At 44.8% G+C, this 27,533-nt stretch overlaps 1 protein-coding gene across 7 annotated transcripts in view; it reads left to right on the plus strand.

Moving 5' to 3' along the window:
• LOC110525909 (tenascin) overlaps positions 1-27,533 on the plus strand; it is a 110,794-nt gene that overhangs the window by 60,462 nt on the left and 22,799 nt on the right. For 5 of the 7 annotated variants that reach the window (XR_005052093.1, XR_005052092.1, XM_021606410.2 and 2 more), the window contains exons 1-10: positions 2,069-2,385; positions 15,423-16,006; positions 16,354-17,574; positions 18,787-19,050; positions 19,732-19,847; positions 21,121-21,274; positions 23,769-24,038; positions 24,795-24,980; positions 26,632-26,721; positions 27,185-27,448. Coding sequence is in view for 5 of the 7 variants with exons in the window: in XM_021606410.2 (XP_021462085.2) it covers positions 15,520-16,006; positions 16,354-17,574; positions 18,787-19,050; positions 19,732-19,847; positions 21,121-21,274; positions 23,769-24,038; positions 24,795-24,980; positions 26,632-26,721; positions 27,185-27,448 (3,052 nt within the window). In the remaining 2 variants the exon portion in view is untranslated. Of the gene's footprint in view, positions 1-2,023; positions 2,045-2,068; positions 2,386-15,422; positions 16,007-16,353; positions 17,575-18,786; positions 19,051-19,731; positions 19,848-21,120; positions 21,275-23,768; positions 24,039-24,794; positions 24,981-26,631; positions 26,722-27,184; positions 27,449-27,533 lie in introns of those variants that run through there. The other 2 variants (XM_021606411.2, XM_021606412.2) reach the window with 2 other exon arrangements.

Raw genomic sequence — 27,533 nt, forward strand, 5'->3', positions numbered from 1 at the left:
TAAATCAGAACATCCTTCTGCACTTAATACATTTATTTTTTGTCTCCCTTGAGCGAGTGTCTGGTTCCGGATAGCTACGAGAATGGATGACAGGGAAGGATACGCTCGCACACACACGTCAGCAGGGAAATCAAACTCTGCTCCATGCATTTTGTGAAAAGTCAGTAGACAGAGGTAGGAGTAGAAGCATGACAAACAGGGAGTAGTCAAGCTCCCACTGCAATTCCCTGTGAATCCTCCCTCTCCTCCCTGACTGCGCTGCGGTGAAAGAGAGAGAGAGAAGTGGAGAGTGCGACAGGAAGGTGAGAAGAGGAACAGATGGAGAGTCGCAGTACGTGTTCCACAGGAACGTAGGGTCTCTCTGCGTGTACAGACACACTCATTTAAAACAGGTGCTATACTTAGACATGGCTCCACAGCTTCTTTTCATCCTATAGTTAATGACGGCGTTGATTATAACCTAAGCACTGATTGTTAACACAACTATACATCTATAGACTAGATCCTCTTTCTCTTTTACCCTCAGGGGAGCCAAAGCAAAATGAATCAGGCCACTTGAGTCATGGAATATGCTTTATTACCCAACGGCCAAGCTACATACAGTATGTGCCATTGTGTTTTGTATGGGATTAGGGGGACATTTTCCATCTGACTGGTCACTGGCTCTCAATAACAAGGAGGGGATCATGTCCCCTGCTGAGAAAGCCTCTCTCTCTGTTTCCCCTCACCACACACCGCTACGTCCCTTGCCTCACACACCAGGCATACTTATCACTGTTTATGCATCCCAAACGGCGCCCTTTTCCCTATATAGTGCACTTATTTTGAACAGAGACATATGGGCCCTGCTCAAAAGTAGTGCACTATTAAGGTAATAGGGTGCCATTTGGGACACAACCAGTGTTATTCAGCCATAGAGAGGAAGGAAGACATTGAAAGTGCTTCCATTTTCAGATTGTTTTATACAGAGAACATCCAGAGACAGGCACCATTAGAATATGCCACATTTTGACAAGGTTTTTCTGTCACAGCAGCTCTATTTCATGATATATTGAGGAGAAGGAAGCTAATGGGGGTTGATAAAAATGTATGTCAAAGGGTTTCTTGAAACGTTCCACAAGGTAAGTCCCCCCCCCCCCCCATGCACCACGACCATTATCAGCACCATAGCCTTTGTAGCTCCCGATTAGTCTGCAGGCCGGGTCACTCCATTCTCCATGCTGGATCCTCTGGCTCTTATGAAATATCTTTGATGCACATCCCTTTTTGAAGTCCCTGGGAATTAGGGGACACTGCCTGGGAGCAGTATGGCTTTGGCTCTGGCTGGGTCCTGCCTCGTCCTCGTTGGTTGTTCCTGTGTTTATTTGAAGTGGGGCTGTCTGTTTACACTAAATGCTCAGTGCAGCACAGCTCACGGCTGGTAATTGCTACCAGCATCCACCGGGTTCTGCTCTACTGGCGTACTTGTAGTGGATCCTAAAGAAGGAAGTGTTACATTCACCCCAGACCTGGGTGTAGACCAGAGGGATGGAGGTCCCTGTGGGTCCTGGTCAAAAGTAGTGCACTATAAAGGGAATAGGGTGGCATTTGGGACGCAAGCTGTATCTAAACACACACTAATCAAGGGCTGTGTGGTTGGTGGAGCACTGTAGGGAGAGCAGGCTCGCTCTGTATGAGGTTTCAGTCTCCTGGTATACTTGGGGAAGGTAGTTGATGAGAAGGGATAAGAGGACAAAGATCTGATTGGCATCATCATAATCATCATTACCATCACCACCACCATTATTATCATCATCATAAAGCAGAGGCAGTCACTAGCTGCATTTCTCTTTTATATTCAAGTCTAAAATTGTATATTAATGTGACCCTGCATTCACTCATTTTTTCCCATTGGCTGCCTTACTTTGTGGCTAATATGCCCCCCCCCCCCCCTCCCCGTCTACGTCTACTTCGTCTACTCCGTCCCTTTCTCTCTCTCCCTCTCTGTACCGTGAGCGAGCAGGAGCCAGCCTTGAGGCATCCCGTTTCAACTCCTCAGCTTCCCGTAAGAGGGGTGGGGGGGTATTTAAGAGCGCTAGGTAGGAGTGGGGTCTGACCGCAGAGCCTACTGTTTAAGAGAAAGGGAATTCTCCCTCCGTCTCTCTTTCACTCAGTCCCTAGATCTCCTGGCTGCTCTCTCTTTCTCTCTCTCACTGGCTACAGCATCAGCAGGCTGGCTCTCTAGGTGGCAGGAATAGAGTGACTGGGAGAAAGAGAGGAAAATGACATAACTGTCATTGCTTTAGAAGGCAAAGACAGACCCACAAGAACATTTGTTTTATTTATTTGAGCCCAACTCTACATTGATTTAGCTCCAGTGGAGAGATTCTGTGAATTCAGTAGAAGGTAAGCTGCTCCTGTCTTTACCTGGCTGCAACACTTTGATGCTCTGTTCGAAATAGAATGAGTGCTGACGTCTAGGTTTTGTGTAATCAGATCATTTAAGACTATTGTTAGTGTGACTGTGACTGTGGACTTGTATTCATATTAGAGAAGTATCAAATTGGAAAATACAATCAATTTCATGATTTTGGTTTCTAAATCTTCACAGGAAATGACGTATTTGTTGCAAAATATGTAGACATCAACGAATATTCTATAGACACATCAGAGAAATTGCTGTTTATTGTCGTAGCAACATATTTTGAAATAGTAAACTGTGGATTGTAATTAGATAGATTTCATCAATCGAAGTGGGATCTTTTATTGTTTACCTTCATTATTATTTAACAAGCAGACACTTCTGAGACCGGCTAGGTTTTGTTCCATCATTACCGACAGTAAATTTACTTTACATGTTCAAAGGTGCCCATTACAGTTTATGAAGGATGTTGTTCACCACATTTTTGACATGCTTCTACTATTTAGCCCTTACTTAATCTCCTCCACCACCCGGCTCTCTCTCTAGAGCCTGAGGGTGAGGTTAGCTCTTACCTGAACAGAGGAAAATGTGTAAATTGAGGGATCTAAGACATCAGCTAACTACTGAATAATTCTGCAAGGTGTTGTGTTCAGTTGCGGTCGGCTCGGGTTGTGTTAGGAGTACAGATAGGGGTATGGTTGTTTCCGTGGGTGCTGCCTGCTGCAGCCTGCCAGATCTGAGTCTGTCCAGCCCTCTGTAAATCTACTAAATGTGTGCCAGCAGACAGCGGGCTTCTGTAGCCCGGAAGACAGACAGATGCTGTGCTTTTGAGTTGCTCTCTCTACTCTCACCCTGTTCTCTCTACTCTCTCTGCTCTCTTTGCTTTCTCTGCTCTCTCCTTGTTCTCTCTGCTCTCTTTACTCTCTCTACTCTTTCTGCTCTCTCTACTCTATCTACTCTTTCTCCTCTCTCCAGGTTCTCTCACTGTACGGTCGGTACGCAGTACTAGCTGGCAGCTCCGCCGACTCCCTCCCTCCCTCTAGCCTATAGCAATGTACTGTTCACGCTGTTCAGTGTGTGTGTGCACGTGGTCCTCACTCCTCACAGATGTCAAATATATCAGCACGCTCAGAGAGAGAAATTAGGGATGTAAGGAGCTTATTGGGGGGTTTGTCGATAACGTCCCACAAAGAGATTACACCCCTGTGACTGGGATGACTGAGAGTGGAGGAGAGGATGGGTATGGAGTTGTGTTTGTGTGTATGTGCGTGCGTGTGTGTGTGTGTGTGTACGCTGTGTGTGGAGATATTTGTGTGGTGTGCTCTGTGTATTTTGAGGCGCTGTGTGTGTATATGTATGGAGATGTGGGGTGCAGTGAAGGAGGAGACTCCCAGGATACCAGGGTTGTGTCTGTTGGATGGTAATTGCGAAATTAGGGGGAGATACAATGTCATACTTACACCTCATCTAATCTTTTAAACATTGTTGGGTAAATAACGGTTGAAACAGGCTCAACCCATGCAACACAATGATATTCAGTGCCTAATTGGCCGACATTTAACTTTTTCCACGCACGATTCCAATGCTTGTGGGATTATTGTTATCTTGGTTTATTTGTGTGGGTTTTATTCTATCGCCGTGAGCTAAGACATATGACGCTTCAATGTAGGTTTTCCTCTGTCAACCACTTTCTCATATACTTGACGTGTGTACAGCCAGTGTCAGATTGGTGGTGTTTTAGTGCCGACTGCTTGCCTTCGGTGGTTGCTCAGGCTTGGGGTAGGAATGTTTTATGACGCTATTGCCATGTGCAGAGGGAGGATCCATTGACAGTGACACCCAGTGCCAGAGATGAGTGGGGAAATGTCCTTTGTTTGGACAGCTGTATCCTCTAACACCCCACGCTTGATAATCAACGCACTTGGAGAAATGAACTGTTTTTACATGTGTATTCATAATGACCTGAAGAGGTTTGTCTGTACACGCCCACGAGGAGAGGGAAGGATAGCAAATGAGTTGAATTTGGATGATTCTCAGGACCAAATGGTGATTTTTTTTTTTTGCTGGACCAAACAACTGCAACCCCCCCCCCCCCCCCCCCCCCCCCTTCCGTCTCTCTCTCTCTCTCTCTCTCTCTCTCTCTCTCTCTCTCTCTCTCCCTCTCTCGCTCTGTGTCTCTTTGCACAGTCATTGCTCTCACTGACCGTATGACATAATTACATTTCTGCATATGTCTCATTGATTGAATTGAATGATGTTAAGTAATTTACTAGATAATGACCTGCTGCGGATCATTTAGACTATTCCAGGTTGGTAAATGTGTGTTGGTATTTCTGATAAGGAAGTCGTGCATATCACCTTGTATATCCCAGCCGCTGGCAGTAGGGCATGTCTGTCTGCCAGATGTTAGCTACAACACAGAGATTTAATCAGATCCCAGTACCTGGGAACACATAGCCCACAATGTGGAGCTTGACTGCAAGACCAAAACCTTTCTGGAGTGAAGAAGTCATTGTTTGTGCTTGTAGTAGTTTGAGTTCCTGTGACTCATGAAATCCCACCATTGACAATGAATGAATACCATCAATCTACCTCTTTGAGAGGACCTATTTGCTTCATGTACACACAGACTAAGCCTTCGATCCAGTAAATTGACCTCTGTAGTATCATGCTTTGTATTTGTGCTTTGTTTTCATGTTATATTTGCTGAACACATTTGAGAGTGACACATACGCATGTATTAAGCCTTATAAAAGGCCTCTTTCCTATGTCACTCCCAGAATTGGCCCCTGGTGGTGACGGCCCCTCTGAGACAAAAAGCTCCCGACAGATTAGTCATCACCACGGGAACAAAGAAACAAAGATTCTCTCAAAAGAATCCAATGTCTTAAAGTGCAGAAATCGCAGATGGTTTTTAATGCTCCTCTGATGCTAATGTGTGAGCTGAGTAGAGGGGAAGCACTGGCAGCCGGTTTGTGCATCCCACATGACACCCTATTCCCTAAATAGTGCACTACTGTTGACCAGAGCCCTGGGACACAGCATGCCTGTGTTCCGGGGCCTCTGTGTTACCAACATAGTCACTGCATTGGAGGCGTCCAAGAGATGAACACATGTGGCTAATAACACGGCTGTGACTCTTTGCCTTCACCAGTGACCCCACATATTGGAATGCACCCACCATAGCATAATGTTCCCGGGGTGGGGTTATATAGCTCATACAAGTGTGTGAATGGATGGTAGTACTTCCCATTAGGACACGCGACACACTTTCAGCCCTTATCGACATGCAGACAAGGACAAACAGATGTCCTCATATCACAGCCAACATTCCTGCCTCAATTTCCGAGTGGGAAAACCTCTCCTTCCTGTTTAGAGAATAGGGTGGGAGAAAGTCATAAAGCCTGTCAATGCTGTGAAGAATCTCCCTCTTTTCAGTCCTGAAAAGATAAGTCTACAGTACTTTGGATGTCCTTACATAACCTGAACATCCCTTCGATTAATTTGCAAGTGAATGAAGAGAGCATCATTTTGATTACTCTATACCTTTTCATCAAGTTGTCTGCTGTACATTGTTAACACATTTGCCATATTGGAAATACTGGACTGCTGCCAGTGCAGCTTGCGAGGGAGGAACTAGGACCAAGGACAGAGGAAGTTGTCCTCTCCTCTGTCTGAATGTACTACTACAGTGCAAAGTCAGGGAGTAGCACCACGAGACGCTCCCCAGACAACATGGTGCTCCCTCTCCAGGAAAAGGAATTCTCTGTCCACAGTTGATAGATGGTTTCCTCTCCCAAGTAAACATGAACACCCAGATTGTTCTTGCCTTGTGCCTACCACAGTCCAGGAAGTAGAAGGTTATTGGTCTATAAAGCCACTAAAGAGCCTAGCTGAGGTATCTTCTGTCTTCATGTCTGTGAAGGAATTGGATCATGCTGTCCGATTCTTTTTGTCTCCCTTCACTCGTGTGTGATCCTAGTGTCACTTTTGTATGTGTAGGTATTAAGTAATAAATCACTCTCTAGAGGTAACTAATATGAAGCCCACACAGCTCCTAGCTCTCTTGTTATAGGACTGCAATCAGATCTCGGTCGAGTTCGTCTTGCAGCTAGATTTGGTGACCTGAGACGGAAGGTGTCGGTTACTTGGAAAGTTTATCAGCCAGCCTCAATAAGATACCTTTTCACCACATTACGACATAGTTGGAATACAGTTCAACACAAGCAGATTTTATTGGAATTGCTCAACCTAAGGGAAAGGAAGTGGGATAAATGAATGGAGGGTTAGGTTGTTAAGATCGTCTAGAAAAATGAGTGATTAGATGTTCTGTAAAGGCAGCAGATGAGGTTAGACTAATAAACAGGAGGTCAACAGTCCTCAACATGTAAAAAAGAGCTCATGAACAATGACTAGTATCTATCCTCTCCAGCTGGACTGGGCTATAAGAGCAGCGTGAGACGGACCTACTGTACGTTGGGCCATGAAGCAGTGAAGAATATTGATGGGCTCACTGTCCAGAGATGAGCAAAATCTTGACATCATAAAATGGAATTGAGTCTTCAGATATCTGCCAAGGCATTCCCCTCCCATGTGCATTCACAGTATCACACTTTGTCTTTGTATCTCAATGTCAGATTTGGAAATGGCTTTTCTGTTAAATGAATGTGTGTTTATTTTTGTAACAGTCAGATAAGGTAGGAGGGCTCCAGGGCAACCTTGTGGTTCCGTCAGGGTGATACTGTTCACCCTTGGCAAAGTGATCTCACTGCAGTGTATTGGCTTCGTCCCAAATGGCACCCTATTCCCTATATAGTGCAGTGCTTTTGACCGGGCCGCATAGGGCTCTAGTCAAAGTAGTGGACTATATAGGGAATAGGGTGCCATTTGGGACGTAGCACAGTGCTGCGAGATAAGTGTTTGTGCTGGTATCACAGTCCTCCACCCCCGGCCTGTCTTATCAGACGTGAACACACCAACCCCCCACTCCCGCACTATGTGTGCCATCAGATACACCAGGGAGGACCAATAACATGGGCCTTAATTTATATGAAACCAAACCAATTCATCCCAAGAAAAAAAAACAGACCATATTTCGATTTAATTTTCATTTTGTGTAATTTTATGCTTTTCCCATAAGAGGGAAATTGATAAGCTATATGCCAAGAGGGGAAGTAATCAAAACATTGCAACACATAATTGATTTCATATTCTCGCTTCTTGGAGTGTTTTCCCCTTAGTTTTGAAAGCCAGCATATTAAAAGAGAGTCGCCTACAATTTAAAGTTTCTTAAAGTTAATCTTTTGGGATTTAATTGCATTTCTGCAATTATTCAACTAAAGTTGTCACCGTGTAAATTTACACAATACGGAAATACTGTGACTTGTCCAACAGCCAGACATGATAACCAGCCAGGGTCAGTTTCTGTGTTGTGACCCACCAGGCCTTTCATCTGTACAAATGGAAGTGTATTGTGTGTTTATTATGACTGCTCAAAACAATCCAATCAGCGAACCCAAACCTGACCTGCCACGACCGACTGCCCTTTTATTAAGGGTGTCCAGGCCAGACAAAATAAATGGCTAAGGGGCGTCGGCGTCCAGTCGTCCACTAGCAGACTAGACTAAGAGGGCTTGTTTGGAGGCAGTGGACTGTGTTGCAGGGTGCGTCCCAAAGGGCACCCTATTCCCTATGTAGTACACTACTTTTGACCAACTCCAATAGGGCTCCGTTTAAAACTAGAGCACTATATAGGGAATTGGGTGCCATTTGAGGCTCCTGTAGGGTTGTAGGTCATGAGCACAGTCAGTCCCATCAGTTAGCCTCATCCCTCTAAGGCAAGTGGGGGCAAAAAAAAGAAAGAAAAACAAATGTTATACCTTTTTTCTCCCAATTTCAAATCAAATCAAATCAAATCAAATTGTATTTGTCACATACACATGGTTAGCAGATGTTAATGCGAGTGTAGCGAAATGCTTGTGCTTCTAGTTCCGACAATGCAGTAATAACCAACAAGTAATCTAGCTAACAATTCCAAAACTACTACCTTATAGACACAAGTGTAAGGGGATAAAGAATATGTACATAAAGATATATGAATGAGTGATGGTACAGAGCGGCATAGGCAAGATACAGTAGATGGTATTGAGTGCAGTATATACATATGAGATGAGTATGTAAACAAAGTGACATAGTTAAAGTGGCTAGTGACACATGTATTACATAAAGATGCAGTAGATGATATAGAGTACAGTATATACATATACATATGAGATGAATAATGTAGGGTATGTAAACATTATATTAGGTAGCATTGTTTAAAGTGGCTAGTGATATATTTTACCTAATTTCCCATCAATTCCCATTATTAAAGTGGCTGGAGTTGAGTCAGTGTGTTGGCAGCAGCCACTCAATGTTAGTGGTGGCTGTTTAACAGTCTGATGGCCATGGTAACCAATTGGTAGTTATAGTCTTGTCCCACCGCTGCAACTCCCGTACGGACTCGGGAGAGGCGGTCGAGAGCAGTGCGTCCTCCGAAAAACGACCCAGCCAAGCCGCACTGCTTTTTGACACAATGCCCACTTAACCCGGAAGCCAACTGCACCAATGTGTCGGAAGAAACACCGTACACCTGGCAACCGTGTCAGCGTGCATGCGCCTGGCCCGCCACAGGAGTCTCTAGAGCGCGATGGGACAAGGAAATCTCGGCCTGCCAAACCCTCTCCTAACCCGGACGATGCTGGGCCAATTGTGCGCCGCCTCATGGGTCTCCCAGTCACTGCCAGCTGTGACCCCGCCTGGGATCGAACCCAGGTCTGTGATGCAGTGCCACTGCACCACTCGGGAAGCCCTGGCAAATTGATTTTAACAAACAATTGGTCCCCCAAAAAATGCGTCCCTCCGTTGAATTTCAAAATCTCAAGTGAAAAAGTTTGCCCAGCCCTGCTCTACAGTATGCGGTGCCTTCCTCCCCTCCCTTTGGACAGATAAGATGAGATTGATTGACTGCTTAATCCGCTGTGTTATCAAATATGAATTCCTGGGGCATCCTGAACCCTGTGCAATATCAGCACAGGTCGTGCACTGTATGATAGGTTGAGACAGAGAGGACAGAGTCTTCCATTGTTGCAAGGTGATAACTTTAAAAACCCATTTTGAGGAGCAGCAACATCGCAACAGAGGGCTGAATTTTACAATCGATCCCATGTCTCTCTCTTTGCAGTCAATCCATGTCATGAGTTGTCCTGGAAATACATTTTTGTGTTTGATGATTATAACTCGCAGCCATAGTGCTGTCCTCAGCTACTCTCTCGCTCTCTCTCGCTCGATCTCTCTCTCTCTCTCTCTCTCTCTCTCTCGCTCTCTCTCTCTCTCTCTCTGATTGTGACCTTGGTGGGGATTGAAACAAATCAATACTTAAACTGCTCCAGAAGAGGACATAAGTAGAACCCCTTTCAACTTGCAGGCGTTTCATTATGATTTATGTACATATAAATCATTTCAATATCAGCCAGTAGGACTGCCTTATTGAGGAGCTTCTCTTCAGAGATGAATCTTGACATGTGAAGAGAGTTCCTTATTAGCCGATTTATTCTTGGCTTTGCAATGAATGGATGCTCTTAGTATGGCAGTTTGGCATGTTTCATTTTTGTTTTGACGGAGCAACATTTCCTGGTCATTGAGCCTGGTCCATCCACCCCAACATTTTGTATGGCGTCTCTCAAGGTGAAAAGATCCTCCAGACAATAACTTTTCATTCATCTCCTCACGAGCGACCCAGATTAAGGAATAGTGTGTGGCAAAGAAGGAAAGCTCGTTGTTGTCATGGGTGACCTACAAAACTAGGCAAGCTTGATGATTTCCACAGAAATGAAAAGAAAAGCATGCTTTTCCACATTCCCCGGTTTAACATACTGGTGATGTACAGTCTGGGGAGTTGGTCGGTTGAAGAAGTCATTGAATATTTACAGTTTTTACACATCAAGTGGGCCAATCTGCTTCAATATTCAGTTTGTTTGTTGTGGAGTTTATCTTACTGATACTAGATAGTAGTACGCTCCAGCCATGTGAATGCTTCCCTTATACTCCATCCCACAGGCATATCTTCTATTTATCATTAGCAAACTATCATGACCTGTATTAGCTTGCATTTAAGTCATAAAACATGTGCCTGCCGTGCAGAAGGATGGTTGCCTTCCTTCCTGCTCTATCGATAGCCAGCATCTTTCACCAAACGGGCTACACAGTGACAGCCTGCACTGTGCATGGTGAACAGTGGTGTTTTCTGGTGATTTATCTTGGCTGCACCATATGGCACAGTGGGTATTAGTAAAGGTAGACTACAGTGATTATTAAGTTTGCCAGCATGGGGGCCAGGCTGGGCTGAGTTTGAAAGAAATCCTGGCTTCTGCATAGGACGTCTGAAATCCTTGACGGGATAGAATTCAAAATTCAAAACTTCCAGTGTCTGCAGGGCTGGCCCTGGGCATATTTTTTGGGGGAACTCAGTCAGGGTCTCAACTTACTTTCTCTCTGTCCCATGGCAAAACGAAAGTAGAATTGCATGAAATTAGTTATAAAATTGCTAAATGTTATGTCCTTCCCATAGCAAAATGGGGGGGGGGGGGGCTCCCAACCAAATCTCACCTAGGGGCCCCAAAAGGCTAGGGCCGGCCCTGAGTGTCTGAAAGACGGGAGAAGGAAAGAAAAAAAGACATGGTACCACTGGAAAAACAATCATTGACAAAATATTTCTGTGTTTATTTCCCCTGACACTAGAGGTGAACGTGAGAAATGGTAGCAGCGATGCTAAGCGATTGAACATTTACAGTGCAAATCTTGACACAAGTCAAAACTTGGGCCTATTCCCTATATAGTGCACTTCTGTTGACCTGAGGCCCTGGTCAAAAGTAGTGCACTCTAAAGGGAATAGAGTGCCATTTGGAATGAAATCAAATATTGGTATACACCACTGTAGCTCATATGGATTTAAATGGGCTGTAGAAGTGTCCGGGTTTTCCCTCTTGCTAACTCCCTATATTCCACCCTGATCCTCTTCCTTCTGCTTTGTGTTAAATAAGTGCATTCACTTGATTTACTGAAGGATTAAGATCCTCCAAGACTCCAAATGCAAACACGCAGCGGAGAGACGAAAGGAGTATTTATCAGAGAAAGAAAGAACGTTTGGTACTGTAATGGTAAGGGGGGGGGGGGGGGGGGGCGATCTTCGCTTGCATTGTTTGGAGATGGATAACACAGCGCCATGGTTTTTACATTACACTAATGAGAAAGTCAGGAAGGTACCGTATGGGAAGGAGATGTACCGAACCTGCCCGTTTCCGTCACAGCTGTCGCAATGTATTTTTTATACGGTAGGATTCTACTCGCATGACAACTGTGGATGGAAACGTGGTTTATACAGAGGAAATAACACCACGTTACAAACAGAGTAGGCTTTAATCTCTGCAGGGTCTCAATTCTGTCTCATACAGTCTCTTCTTTTCCATGCAACATGAAGAAGCATGCTTATTGTATTCACACCCACATGGCAAAACCGTTCATCAGTTTGATATGGATTTCTAGATTCTCGTCATGTAGATTTTGTGCAGGATCATCCTGATTTGATCAGTCAAAATCATGTCAATTTAGTTAGCACGGCCACACTTGACACTATTTCTTATTACTGTGATCCCCATCATCAATACTGTATGATCAGAGACCAATGCTGACTTCATTGTTTTGAGATTTACTGTGTCTCATTCATTTATCTAACCAATCCAAACTTTTGCATATGTATGTTGGGGGAGACCTTGTTCTATAATCTATGACAGGCATCATTGTTGTCTCAGAGGAACGGCATATACAGCAGTGTTTTAAATTAGAATTTGTTTTGAATTAGAAGCTTAGGAAGAGGGGACTTTGTTTGAAACCATTCCCAGCTATCCTCTGTGTGTGGTGGATATATAACTGAAGTGTTGCCGGCTCAGCAGCACTCTTACAATACTGGGCTAATTTAGATCACTTGCACTAAATATGTGTGCCAGCCAGCAGGTTCTTGTTCCCCTGGTAAAATCCCCCACACATTGGCCACATGGCAGCCAACTGGCTTTGTTGCCGTCTGAGAAGCTAACAATAGAGTAAAATAAAAGTGAGAGAATTAGAAAGTAGCAGCAGTCAAATTGTGTCAAGTCCGAGTGAGTGTGCCAGCAACCAACTGCATTAGCATAGTGCCATGGCCACAGGGGTCTGCTGACGGAAGTCCAGGAGGGGAGGTTGTTTTCTCTGTTCCCATGGTGGAAAAAAGGCTAGAACTGTCTGGTGTATTTCAATGATCATCTAATAATAACCGTTGCAGCATATCAAATTATGGTTGCAAGTAGTTGATATATTAGACTACTGTCTATGGATATTTGAGAAATACAAGTTTAGTTCCTTTCCACTTGTTTCGCCAAAGCCACAGATTTGCTAAATAATGCCTCGCACAAAGACTAGTTTGCTCTCTCAGAGAGGGTTGGTTCCCTAAGTGTTCCATGTGGAGAGACGCCAGCCAGCCTCCAAAGTGAGAAAGCCAACCATCCGCCCAGAACTAAAACCCTAGCAGCAACTCAAAGCAATTTTCTGGCTATTTTGTTGATTTAATCCCTGGTTTGCGATGCTCAGGCACAGCGGAGCAAGTGTGTGTGGTGTGTGTGTGGTGTGTGTGTGTGTGTGTGTGTGCCTGCATGTATGCCTGTGAGGTGGGGGGGGGGGGGTAGCTTTTTCGTGCCCCCGAGGGCCCAGATCTCAGCGCTCCCATCAGCAGGCTACATTAGTGCTCTTACTGTGCGTCCATCACGGAGGCACTCATCCCTGTCTGTCTAATCAGGGGCTGGCTGCTGATGCTGAGATCAGCCGTGGGATCCCGTTCGCTCTATCCCTGGGACTGGAGCTCATCTGTCAGACAGCCTAATCACACGTCAGCGCAGGTTCAGGAGACTGAGCAGAGAGCAGCAGAGCAGTGGCTCCTCACATCACAGGAGCTACTGCTCATGACCTCCCTGTGCCAGTGGCTGTCTTGGCTGTCAGGCTCCCGCTCTCTGTGTGTAGAGAAGATTTATGATTCGCTGCACACCGTTAGTATATTCTGTGTCACTCTGACCCTGTCTGCGGCAAGGCAGTAACCCCCTTTTCATCACCCCACGATAATGGAACTCCCTCCATTATATATCCATGGCTGAGTCCGAAAGGGCACCCTATTCCCTATACAGTGCACTACTTTTGACCAGGTCAGAAGAAGTGCACTATACAGGCAATAGGGTGCCTTTTGGGACGTACCCGTACGGAACATGTCTAGGGGCTCATGTCTAGTGAATGTTGAATTGGTGTTGAGTCGCAACTCTTTTTGGAACATATGGAGAACATTTTATTTTGACTGCTTGAAAGCAATCCTACTTTTAGAGCAACCTGTGTATCTGTTCTTACTGAAGGTGAGAAACACCAAATAGATGGTGTCAGCATTTTGACGGTGGCAGCGTAGCCTAGTGGTAAGAGCGTTGGACTAGAAACCGAAAGTGTTGCAAGTTCAAATCCATGAGCTGACACGTTACAAATCTGTCGTTCTGCCCCTGAGTTAAAATAAAGGAAAAATAAAAAGTTACTGTGTAATTAGCAAGGGGGAAACACCTCTTTTTTGAAGGCAGGAAATCCATTGTTAAATGTGTATTTACCCTCCCCCTTATAACTGACCAATAATGAGAAGGTAAAAAAACGTGTTGAATTGTATGTCACTCTTAACTTACACAAAGTGACTTAATAGTTACTTAATTCCTGATTGTTCAGCATTGTCTTTACAAACCCCTTCCATATGTCCAGATTTGTTCTTGTGTTGATAAAGAACATGTAATGTACGCTCCACGTTCAAGCTCTGTTGCCCACAGAGGGGCATATTTTCACTAACATGTATTTTTTATGTAACAACAAGATCAAAGGACAGACCACAAGGTTTTACTGCCAGCCTCCAAACCATAACTCAATCTCAGCACATTTTCCAGCAGACCGTTACTCTTAAAAGAAGCAACATGTCTCGGGAGCCTAGAGAAACAGCCCAGTAACTTTTGGTGTGGAAAGAATCATGTTACCAAATTGAACTGAATGTTCGTCTGGAGAGCATCCCCAATGGCACCCTATTCCCTTTACAGTGCATTACTTTCAACCCAGGGCTCTGGTCAAAAGTAATGCACTATAAAGGGAATAGGGTGCCATTTGGGATGCAAGCCCTGAACACCCGGCCAACCCTGCGCGGTGTGCTGCAAGGCTAGCCGGAACCCTGCAGATGGTCTCCCCCTCACCGGTTTTAATCTGTCAGCTTGGGTTGTGGTCTGGGGCGTCGGGAAGGGGAGGGGAGGGAGAAGGTTAGTTCCATTTTCCCCACATGCAGGTGTTGCCTGCTGTTCATGGCAGCCTGTCATGAGAAACCCGGACAGAGAATAAAATCCCGCAGCACTCAAGGTCACAACTCGCCACCCCTGCAGTAATTGCCCCTGCAGTGTTGGTCCTCAGAGAAAATGTCTGTCTCCTCCACTGTGAGCAGGGGGGTTGAGATGGGGTGCAGGCAGGCAAGGAGATAACTAGGCAGAAAGGCAGGACAGACAGACAGGCAGACAGACAGGCAGCAACAGGATCATGTATTGTAGGAGGTATTTTGTTAAATGAGACTGTGGAATGTTAATTGCTTTTAGTAGGATACTTTGACATTTCACTGTAGCCACATGATCTGAAGTGAATCAGGCTGTTGTGTGTTGGTCACTGTCAGATCCATACTGGCTAGTAAGGGCAAACTAGAAATGTCAAGATGAACAATGAGTTTCATAACTTGAGAATTGAGAGTGGGTTGAGATTGTGCATTCAATATTTTATAAATAGATAAAGTAGCCACTGTTCTCCAATCTTTCTCCTATTATTTTCCCTACTCTCTCTTACATACAGTTTATCTGAACCTTCGGCTTCGATTCACACTAGGCTTTCTTTTTTTCTTTGATTCTAGGATACAAGGGCATCTTCGCCATCTCACAGATAGAACAACTCCATTCTCCTGACAGATCACAAGCTCTCCCAGCAGGACTTGACAGGACCTGGTCATCATGGTGATGAAAGGCCTGCTCCTAGGCTGTGTGACCGTGACCGTGTTGCTCCAGCTCTCCAGCGCTGGCCTGGTCAAGAAGATCATCCGCCACCGCAGAGAGACCCTGAGAGACCCCTCTGAGAACATGACCCTGCCCCACCCTGACCAGCCAGTGGTCTTCAACCACATCTACAACATCAATGTCCCCTCCAGCTCCCTGTGTTCCGTAGACGTGGAGAGCCCCGGAGGAACCGAGATCAAGCCCAAAGGAAGTCCAGTCCAGTCGGACATGCAGACCACAGAGCACCTGGAGCACACGGTGGACGGGGAGAACCAGATCGTGTTCACCCACCGCATCAACATTCCCAAGCAGGCGTGCGGCTGTGACAACCCCATGCACGACATGAAGGACATCCTGAGCAGGCTGGAGATGCTGGAGTCTGAGCTGTCCAGCCTCAGAGAACAGTGTGGCAGTGGAACCAGCTGCTGTGGAGCTCAGATTACAGGTACAGTATAGCACAGTTGGTCTACAGACACTCTAGGCCAGTGTTTCCCAATCTTGGTCCTGACACACCTGATTCAACGAAAGGTTTGATAATGAGTTGATTAATTGAATAACATACGTTAGTGCTATGACAAAAACAAAAGGACCAGGATGTGGAAACACTGCTCTCGGGGCAGTTAGTTGTAGTTTCGATTTAGATAACATTTTTAGATTGGTCTTAATTCTTCTAAAGATCAATAACCCCTAATCAGACTTGTCTTTGTCTTTTTGCATAATATTTGTGGTAGAACTTCTACTATTATAATCACCTAAATAGAATTTTGTGTTGCTCCCTCCATGTTTCCTCAGGTGAGGTGGCCACCAAGCCTTACTGCAACGGCCGTGGTAACTTCAGCACTGAGACCTGCAGCTGTGTGTGTGAGCCCGGCTGGAAGGGACCCAACTGCACCGAGCCTGAGTGCCCCAACTTCTGCCAGGACCAGGGGCGCTGCATCGATGGCAAGTGTGTCTGCTTCGAGGGCTTCTATGGAGATGACTGCAGTATGGAGCTGTGTCAGGTGGACTGTGGGGACAACGGGGAGTGCATCGACGCCATGTGTATCTGTGAGGAAGGCTTCACGGGGAACGACTGCTCCCAGACCAACTGCCTGAACAACTGCCTGGGGCGTGGCCGCTGCGTGGACGATGAGTGTGTGTGTGACGAGCCGTGGACGGGCTACGACTGCTCCGAGCTCATCTGTCCCAACGACTGCTACGACCGCGGCCGCTGCGTCAACGGAACCTGCTTCTGCGAAGAGGGCTTTACAGGAGTGGACTGTGGGGAGCCTATCTGCCCCAGCAACTGTAACAACCGCGGGGTGTGCGTCAACGGCCAGTGTGTGTGTCACTCCGGCTACAGCGGGGAAGACTGCTCCAAGCTCACCTGCCCCAACGATTGTACTGAGAGAGGCCACTGTTTCAACGGGAGGTGCATCTGCGACCCAGGCTTCGAGGGAGTGGACTGTTCCATTTTGTCCTGCCCAGACAACTGCAGCAACAGAGGCCAGTGTGTCAATGGAGAGTGTGTCTGCAATGCAGGATTTGAGGGCGAGGACTGTTCTGAAATCTCCTGCCCTATGAAGTGTCTGAACCAAGGGAGTTGTGTGAACGGAGAGTGTGTGTGCAGTAAAGGCTTTGCGGGGGATGACTGCAGCATCAAGACCTGCCCCAAAGACTGCCTGGGACACGGCGAGTGTGTTGATGGCAAGTGTGTGTGCTTTGTGGGCTTCACAGGCAAAGAATGCAGCGAGCTGACTTGTCCCAACAACTGTCTGAACCGTGGCCACTGTGTCAATGGCCAGTGTGTGTGCAACCAGGGCTTTGCTGGGGAGGACTGCAATGAGAAGACGTGTCCCAATAACTGCCTGGAGAGGGGTTACTGCGTGGACGGGAAGTGTGTGTGCTTCGAGGGATTCCAGGGCCTGGACTGTTCTCTGCTGACCTGTCCAGGAGACTGCGAGGACCAGGGGAAATGTATGAACGGAGTGTGTCTGTGTAACGACGGCTTCATCGGAGAAGACTGCTCTGAGGGTAAGAGACATAGGCATGCGTCCCAAATGGCACCCTATTCCCTTTATAGTGCACTATGTTCAGGGATGTAAAACACTTAAGCAAAAATACTTGAAAGTGCTACTTAAGTCATTTTTGGGGTATCTGTACTTGACTATTTATATTTTTGAAAACTTTTTATTTTACTCCACTACATTACTCCATACATTTTCCCTGACACCCAAAAGTACCTGTTACATTTTGAATGCTTAACAGGACAGGAAAATTGTCAAATTCACACACTTATCAAGAGAACATCCATGGTCATCACTACTGCCTCTGATTTGGCGGACTCACTAAACACAAATGATTCATTTGTAAATGATGTCAGTGTTGGAGTGTGCCCAACTATCTGTAAATTACAAAAAAACAAGAAAATCGTGCCGTCTGGTTTGCCATACATAAGGAATGTGAAATTATTTATACTTTCACTTTTACTTTTGATACTTAAGTATATTTTTGAAATGACATTTATTTTTGATACTTAAGTATATTTAAAGTCAAATACTTTTAGACTTTTACTCAAGTAGTATTTTACTTGGTGACTTTCACTTTTATTTGAGTCATTTTCTGTTAAGTTATCTTTACTTTTACTCAAGTATGACAATTGGATACTTTTTCCACCACTGACTATATTTGACTAGGGCCAATACGGCTCTGGTAAATAGTAGTGCACTATATAGGAGAAAGAGAGATCCTTTGGTTGATGAGAGTATTGTTTGATGTGATGTCATTTGTTTATGTCGGCTGATATTTTTAAGGAACATTTCCACATGATGACATTCATTGGAATGCTAATGTGTCTGGCCTCACAACATTGTTTATATTGCTTTAAATCAATAATATTGCAGTTTAATGTGGTTGTCGAATGATGACATATGGGTTGAAGTTTTCCACTGGCTTCAACATGGAGAATTGATGATTTGGTTGAAGTTAGGTCATTAGACGCCGCAAAATAACTCAGATCAGAGAAAAATGTCAAATTATACTGTTGAAGCCCACCCTCCATTGAACTGTAGTTGTGTTGCTGTAATTTTCATACAAAAAAATATTCACTTAGCCTATCTTGACATTTTAATTTCCCTGCTTCCATGATATATACAAGCTTCCATGATATAAACAACAAAAAACAATTATCACTTCTAAAAAATATGAATATGTCCCCTAACATGTTGTTGTTTTGTGTCTCTCCAGTGTCTCCACCCAAGGACCTGACAGTGCTAGAGGTCACCCCGGAGACAGTGGACCTCTCCTGGGTTAACGAGATGCAGGTGTCAGAGTACCTGGTCACCTATGTGCCAACCGGCCTTGGGGGCCTGGAGCTGGACATGCGTGTGCCTGGGGACAAGAAGACTGCCACCATTAGTGAGCTGGAGCCTGGTGTGGAGTACCTGATCAGTGTCTTCGCTGTTCTCAACAACAAGAGGAGTGTCCCTGTCAGTGCCAGGGTGGCAACACGTAAGTCAGGAGTAGCGTAACTTTGACCCAGGATGCTGACCTTGGGTCAGTTTAGCATTTCCCCCACTAATGGTTAAGGTTAGGATTTGGGTAGGGGAAGCCGTTCCTAGATCTGTATCTAGGGTAAAATTCACCCCGGAGCCATCAGGCACCTCTGCGGTGCCCACTTTCGGACATTCTCTGTCTCAGCAGGCACTCATGATAAGGCTGACTAAAGTCTGACTGAGACTGTCCTAATATGGACACTGTACAACCTTAACCGTTGATGCCTGACTGCTATGGGTAATGCAAAAAATGCCATTCATTAAGGGCAGTCAATAAAAATCCAATGTAACTTTTAATATCAACAAATTGATTACAGGGCTAATGCGAAAAATCTGTTGCCAATGTAATTTCATTAAATCACTAATTTGTACCTGGGATGGTGCAGTTTTTCAATGTTGCCCTTGATCTACCCGTCATTGGAACCAGCTGGCCGTGAGTCCATGTCTGGGTCTCAATGGCGCCCTATTCCTTATAGTGGACTACCTTGACCAGCGCCCATAGGGCTGGCTCTGGTCTAATCAGTGTAGTGTATAGGGAATAGGGTGCCATTTGAGATGTAACCATGTGCTGGGTGTCCTGAGGGTTAAGTAAACAGAACATCAAATATGGTCTTATTTGTCCGTCTCATCCCCTTAGATCTTCCTGTGCCTGAGGGACTCAAGTTCACATCAGTGAGGGAGACTGCAGTGGAGGTTCAGTGGGACCCTTTGGACATCCCCTTTGATGGCTGGAACCTCATCTTCAGAAACACTGTGAGTTAGCAACAGTAGACCCCTCATCTTCAGAAACACTGTGAGTTAGCAACAGTAGACCCCTCATCTTCAGAAACACTGTGAGTTAGCAACAGTAGATCCCTCATCTTCAGAAACACTGAGTTAGCAACAGTAGACCCCTCATCTTCAGAAACACAGTGAGTTAGCAACAGTAGACCCCTCATCTTCAGAAACACTGTGAGTTAGCAACAGTAGATCCCTCATCTTCAGAAACACTGTGAGTTAGCAACAGTAGATCCCTCATCTTCAGAAACACTGTGAGTTAGCAACAGTGGATCCCTCATCTTCAGAAACACTGTGAGCTAGCAACAGTAGACCATTCATCTTCAGAAACAGTGTGAGTGGGCAGCACGCCCCTCTCCTGTCTCCCATGGTGCATTGCATGTTGTTAATGGAGCTCTCTCTACCTATTCCACAAGGAGGAGGTTGAGATCTTCAGAAGCCCACAGCCTATCATTATCCCTGTTTCCCTGTGGAAGAAACCATATACGCCCCATAACAGGACAGACACCCATTCCAAGCTTCAGTAATTGCCCTAGCTATGTGTACTGCGTCCCAAATGGCACATAATTCTCTATATAGTGCACTACTTTTGACCAGAGCCCTATAGGTCTATGGGTCCTGGTCAAAAGTAGTGCACTATATTGGGAATAGGGTGTAGGGTGCCATTTGAGAGGGAGATTATGTGAAACAGGGTTAGTATTTCATGGAAAATAGTTTCGCCGAGACAGTATCCAAAGACTGTTTTCTTTAAGTCTCTAAGTTTAAATGTGACTGAATGTTCTGCGAGGCTTCTATTGACAGCTCTAATGGCCATGTACTGCAGCCACGAGGCACAGAATGATTATTGTTTCTAAAAGCTTTTTTTCTTTTCAGGAGCCTATGAGAAATAGTCCTAGGACATGAAAGCCACAGTTAATTACATTTAGTTCCCCCCACACACCCTACTATAGTTCCACCATCACAGACTGGACCCCTGGGTATGATGTGGCTGACCTATTCCCACACCAAGGGATTGTCCCAAATGGCTCCCTACTCTCTATATAGTGCACTACTTTTGACCTGAGCCCAATTGGCAGTGGTGAAAAGTAGTGCACTGTAAAGTGAATAGGGTTTGGGAAGCTGCTCAAGCCTAAGCTTGCCTTTGAGGTGGGTATAGATAGATAGGTACTTAATTAATCCACAAGGGGAACTGTGCCATTATGAAACATGCCATATCATTTTAATGATTGGTGTTGTTTGGTGTCGACAGAAAGAGGAGAACGGGGAGATTCTGAACTCCCTGGGCAGCCCTGACACCATGTTCGAGCAGTCTGGGCTGGGACCTGGTCAGGAGTACGAGGTCAAACTGGAGGTGGTGAAGAACAACACCAGCGGACCCCCGGCACGCAAGAACGTTTTCACAAGTGAGTGTATATCCATTTGTTTACAGGACAACAATTTACTCCTCCAGGCAAATAACTTGTACCTGAAAATAACTTGTACCTGAAAAATGTACCTGAATGTTGAGCCTGAGTAGATGGTAGCTGTGATACCCAAGGTTTACAGAATCATATATACAGTAGGCCTTTGATTTAATGCCTCAAGGCTTGAATGTCTAATCTCTGAAGAAGCTTCGAATTAAATGTTCAGAATTCATTCAGAATTAGATTTTTTTTCATGCCTGCCAATGCTGGCTACACACAATTACAGGTAAATAACTAATTCAAAATATGGAGAGCTTCACACAGGGACCTGCCAGCATCAAGTCTACTGTAATCCTTGTATTCATGACATATTTGCATGGGAATAAGCCATAAACCCCCCTTACGCCATTCTGACCTCCTGCATACATTTTAAACATGATTTCCATCAATACAGACAGACTCAGAAGCAGCTTTCAGCTGTCAAAGTTGCACACAGAAACACATTGTCACATTGATCCAATAGATTTCTTGAATATCCCCTCTCCTGCAGCTCTGAGATTCTGTCCTAAATGCCACCTTATTTCCTATGTAGTGCGCTACTTTTGACCAGGGTCCTATGGGACTAGTAGTGTACTATGTAGGCGACAGGGTACAATTTAGGAGGATGCAGTCGGACAGTCGGTCCAAGGCATCCTGAAGTTCCAACGTTGAGTGATTAGCTCATTACTTTTCACATCCTCGTCTTGATTTACTAGAGGCTGTAAAAAGCCATCACTACCCCCTTGGAAGGTTTAACAGTTATGAGGAAATAATATCTCCATCAGGGTGCTGCTGTCAAGGCTAATGGCTTGTATCAGTGAGAAGTACTTTGGGTTTTGGATCAATAGAACTACAGGTGTTGGGGTTGAAACTATACTCCAACTGCCAGCTTGGTTCCCACCAACCCTCTCAGGGTTGGTGGGAAGTTATTTTTAGGTGGCTCACCACCAACACATTCAAGACTAGTAGTCTTCGGGAATGGTGTTTTATTATATATATATATATATTTTTTAAAAGATTTGTGGAACATTTCAGCACTGAAATGGGATCTGAACAGAGTGTGAGCTTTTGACGCTGCCCCAGAGAGTTCTGTAACAACCAATCAGAATAAGGCAATTTCAATATGCTCAAGAAAATGTTTCACAAGGTTCTCTACTAACCTTTATGGCCTCACCTCCATCCCAAAGCAAGGTCAGGCTCTCTCTGCTTATTTATGGTTTGAAAACAGCCCCCAATTTGCCAGAGTAAACGGAGCAAGGCAAGGAGAAGCCATTAGCTACCTGACGTTCTCCTCTTATAGACCTCCTCTTTAGGATCGGATGGGTAGTTTATAAGTTAACGCATTGACTGTCACTACTATAGGACTAGCATTTACAACGTGTGTGAAGTCTATGGAGCTGTTGAACAATGGAACCTGAGCACCACACTGGGTGGTGTTAAGCACACACACACACACACACACACACACACACACACACACACACACACACACACACACACACACACACACACACACACACACACACACACACACACACACACACACACACACACACACACACACACACACACACACAGCAGCACAGGGATGGGGTTTCCTATATCTCCATGTCACTCAGGGCTTCTTTATGTCTGCCATTAACACACATTGACATACTGTAGTGGGATTTGCATTCTGGGGGTCTAATTGCATGGAGTGATCCCGTCCCCCCTCACTCTCCCCCTCCCCTCCCCCCATGGTGTGTATGTGTATGGGATGGAGGCACCATTTAGGAGACAATCGCAACCCTGGAACCGCACACATGCACGCACACACACGCGCACAAGCACACAGCCAGTCTCATTGGGGGTTAAATCTGTGTTAAGCTCCAATGCAGGTTCCATGTCTTATCTCCCTTTTGCAGAAGGTTTGACTTTCCTGAAGTTGCTGAATGTGACAAATCAATTCCATCACACTGTAGGGAAAGTGCCTTTCATGCTCCAGGTTTTGATGTGTACTTACATGAACAACCGCATGCATGGATGCATACTAGAAATGGCAGTGTTTTCAAACTATTATTGGTAGTACATGCTCTCACTATTCATATTCAAACCTGTAGCAAAGGTTCTGGTGAGAGCTCACACTCTCTAACCTGGATTCCAAGTCTCTCTGCCCGATCCTTGTCGTCTTACCTGGGCACCTGCACCCAGTACCACTTCCTCCCTTGCCCAGTGCATTCCTAAATAGGCAACCTGCCTTAATTTAACAACCAAACCCCCTTCTCTGGCCTACGAACCTTATGAATGCTTACTAAATGCTTATTAAATGGGATTCGACCCAAATAGCACCCTATTCCCTATGTAGTGGACTACTTTTGACCCGGTACCATAGTGCTCTAGTCAAAAGTAGTGCTCTATATAGGGAATAGCACCTTGTATTCACCCCGCCCCCTTTTCTGGACTCCTCTCTCTGCAGAGATCGATTCGCCCAGAGAGGTGGATGTGCGTGACGTAACGGACACCACAGCGCTGGTGACCTGGTTTCTGCCGGTGGCTGTGGTGGACGGGGTGAGCGTGACCTACGGGCCCAACGACAACCCCTCAGACAGGAACACAGTGGAGCTGTCCTCCAGCGACACACAGTACCACCTGGGCAGCCTGAACCCTGACACAGAGTATGAGGTGTCTCTCATGGCCAAGAGGGGAGAGATGACTAGTGTGCCTGTGTCTGAGAACTTCCTAACAGGTAAGACACGAGCAATGTCCCAATTGGCACCCTATTCCCTTTATAGTGCACTACTTTTTCATCAAGCCCCATTGTTGCTCTGGTCAAAAGTATTGCACTATATAGCAGGGTTGGGGTCAATTCCAATTTCATTTGAAATTCCAATTACATTTTTGATTTCACTCATGAAGTGGAGAATGTACATTGAATTCCATTTTAATTTCAACAATCGTCAATTTACACAATTGGGATTGAATTGTAATTAGACTGTTTGAATTAGAATTGTAAAAACATTGAATCTCTGTAATTTCATTTAATTGATATTTGTATATGTCCCAGTTAATATAATTAATGCAGTATCAAAAGTTGACTACATGATTTGTTTAAGTCATTTCAACTTGTGTTTCTATATTTTCAGTACAGCTAGGCTGTCTGGGAATTCATTTGAATTTGTAGAAGTTCTGGGGATAATATTGAATCGGGGAATGAATTATTGGAATTACCTAACATTGGAATTGAAAGGAATTGAATTATCTCAGAATTCAAATAATTGAATTAAATGGAATTTACAGGGATGGAATAGAATTAGAATTGAATTTGTGGAATTGGACCCCAATCCTGCTATATAGGGAATATTTGGTTCCAGGATCCATTTGGGATGCAGCCAAGGAACCTGGAACAAGCATTTCATACAGCACTAGGGATGCAAAATTCTGTTTAAAAAAAAAGTGGTGGTCTGTTCCCACTCCGACTGATCTGTGACTGGATGTGTTCCAGACCTGGATGCCCCGCGGGATCTGCAGGCGGTAGAGCTGACTGACGAGAGCATCACTCTGGAGTGGAAGAACAGCCAGGCTAAAGTAGACAACTACCGCATCAAATACGGCCCCCTCTCTGGAGGAGACCACGGGGAGCTGCTGTTCCCTACAGGACCCATGGACACCACCCAGGCCAAGATCAGTGGTAAGTAATCTCATTTGAATATCTGTAAAACCCTGGCGAAGGCTCCCTGGCGAGGGCTCAAATGCGTTAGTTATATCAATAAAGATGTTATTTTGATCTACTTCAACTGCCCTCCAAGAGTTTCTCTTCCAGACAACTTCCTCTTCACTTCAGTTAGCTCCTCAGTTCAAATCGGCTTTGTTGGAGAGCAAGGTTGTGGCGGTGTTCCTTTCCCTTTGGTAAGACAGAACCCCTCCCACTAGTCCAGAGTTACAGGATGCTGTGGTGGTGCTAGTCTCGTTTCCCACTCTACAGGAAGTGAGGAAGTGAACTGTGCTTCTGGTACAGTTTCAGTTTTTTAGATACTTTTGTTTTCTTTGAGTTTACATTAACTCATTAACTCGTTAACTATTTTTTAAAAAAGGATTTCTTTCAATGTGATAACAGCTTTAAAACAACCATGCTATCTTTGTGTAAATTAATAGATATTGTTTTTCAATGTAAACAGCGGCGGCGCTCTGCATTTGTGGTCCTCTTTCAAAAATGTTCTCCATTATATTCAATGCACTTACAGTATTTCCAAATGGCCTGCTTTGTTTTTGTCTGTGAAACGTTTGCCCGGTCACAAAAGCCCCCCAATTTATTAGAAAACAGCTAAAAGGAAAGTGCATTCGGGCTTTAAATTGAAACAAGCAACAGTGTTATTCCATGTGAGCTCCATCCTGGTCAAACAAGAAAAGCAGGGAGGGCCTTTTTTCATCCACATGCATCGGCTCCCAGAATGCACCATGCTTTGAGGTGGGCGGACGGACGTGTTTTTCTAAACCATGTGCCACTGCATTGAAGGATTAGGCTCCCTACCTGTGAAAAAAAGAAAAAAGATTCCAAACCAGTAATTGTGTCTTTGTCTGAGGCCCATTCTTTGTCCTTGGGAGGCACATCCTCTGTATATAAGGCAGTGCGTGCATTCCAAACGGCATTCCATTATCTACATAGCGTTTTACTCCCTGCATAGTGCACTACTCAAAATAAAAGTGCACTCTGTAGGGAATAGGGTGCCATTTGGGACAAACCCAGTGTTTCTATTTAGCTGACTGACGTCCCCCTCCGCTCCTCTCTGATCCTCACACACCTCAGCACTTTTTTCACACAGTTATTATCTGTAATTGCCTTCACGCTTGTGATTTTATTGATAATGAGTTTCCTCTGCATTAGATGTAATTTCATGCTGCAAGACTCCTGGTGCTTGGCTGCCTAGTGACCTCTGTGGGAGTTAATAAAGGAAATAAGGGCAGTTGGACTGAGGGCTGTTAATTGCACCACACACAGCGATCTCAAAAGCCTCTTATATCACAGCAAATGTTGTTTCTGGCCCATAGAGAGCCTCTTCTAGAGCCATCAGTGCAAATAGAGGTTCCAAATACAGGATCCAGGATGAAGAGGCTGAAACCCAATTATGCTTGAATCTCTTTTAGGCAATTAAGACCTTGAAGTGCTTGAGTCTTTTTTATTGTTGTCGAAGCTATTAGCTGCAAACAGCTGAGTGTTTTTCTATTACACTATTTTCATAGATCAAAACCTGATCATTGGTCAATACAACAAAAATATGTTCCTCATACTCTGTTTGCACACATCTGGTACAATACGTGTTATTTGTCTGTGTGTTGTGTAGGCCTGAGACCTGGGACAGAGTATGGGATGGGAGTGACTGCCGTGAAGAGCGAGCGCGAGAGCCTTCCTTCCACCACCAATGCCGTTACAGGTGAGATCTATTCACTTTTACTGTATTGTAAATAAATACATTGTGTTGTTTACTGTCATGGATAGTAGTAGGAATCTACTAATTATAATTCCCATTCAACTATTTACCTCCTACAATCCACAAATAGTTTTCTCCACTTGTCTTGCACTACAGTCAGACATCCTAGTCTTGTTAGCCTGAAATACTCCTTCTATATTTCCTATTCTATGTTCTATATTCTCCTTCTATATCATGTATTCTATATTCTTTGTCTATTTCATATTCTTTGTTCTATATTATCATTCTATGTTCTATATTCTCTTTCTATATTTCATATTATTTGTTCTATATTATCCTTCTATGTTCTATATTCTCTTTCTATATTTCATATTATTTGTTCTATATTATCCTTCTATGTTCTATATTCTCTTTCTATATTTCATATTATTTGTTCTATATTCTCCTTCTTTATTCTAATCTTCAGCATTGGATGCGCCTAAAAACCTTGAGGTGGAGTCTTCCACTGAGACTCAGTTGGTGCTGGTGTGGCAGAAGCCGGTGGCTAAGATCGACAAGTACAAGTTGCTATATGTGTCAGCCGACGGGTACAGGGCTGAGTTGACCCCCTTCTCCAATGACATCAAGTACACCCTGAGGAACCTGACGCCTGGCATGCTGTACACTATAACCCTGACCGCTGAGAGGGGACACAAGCAGAGTGGCACCGCAACCATCACAGCAGCAACAGGTCTGTGAAGACTCAAGCCTTGTCCCATACATAGAATTAGAATGAATAGAGCAGGTATGCCCATTCAGGTCAGTTATGCCATAAT

Source organism: Oncorhynchus mykiss, chromosome 6 (genome assembly GCF_013265735.2).
Source record: "Oncorhynchus mykiss isolate Arlee chromosome 6, USDA_OmykA_1.1, whole genome shotgun sequence".
Classification (NCBI taxonomy): Eukaryota; Metazoa; Chordata; class Actinopteri; order Salmoniformes; family Salmonidae; genus Oncorhynchus; species Oncorhynchus mykiss.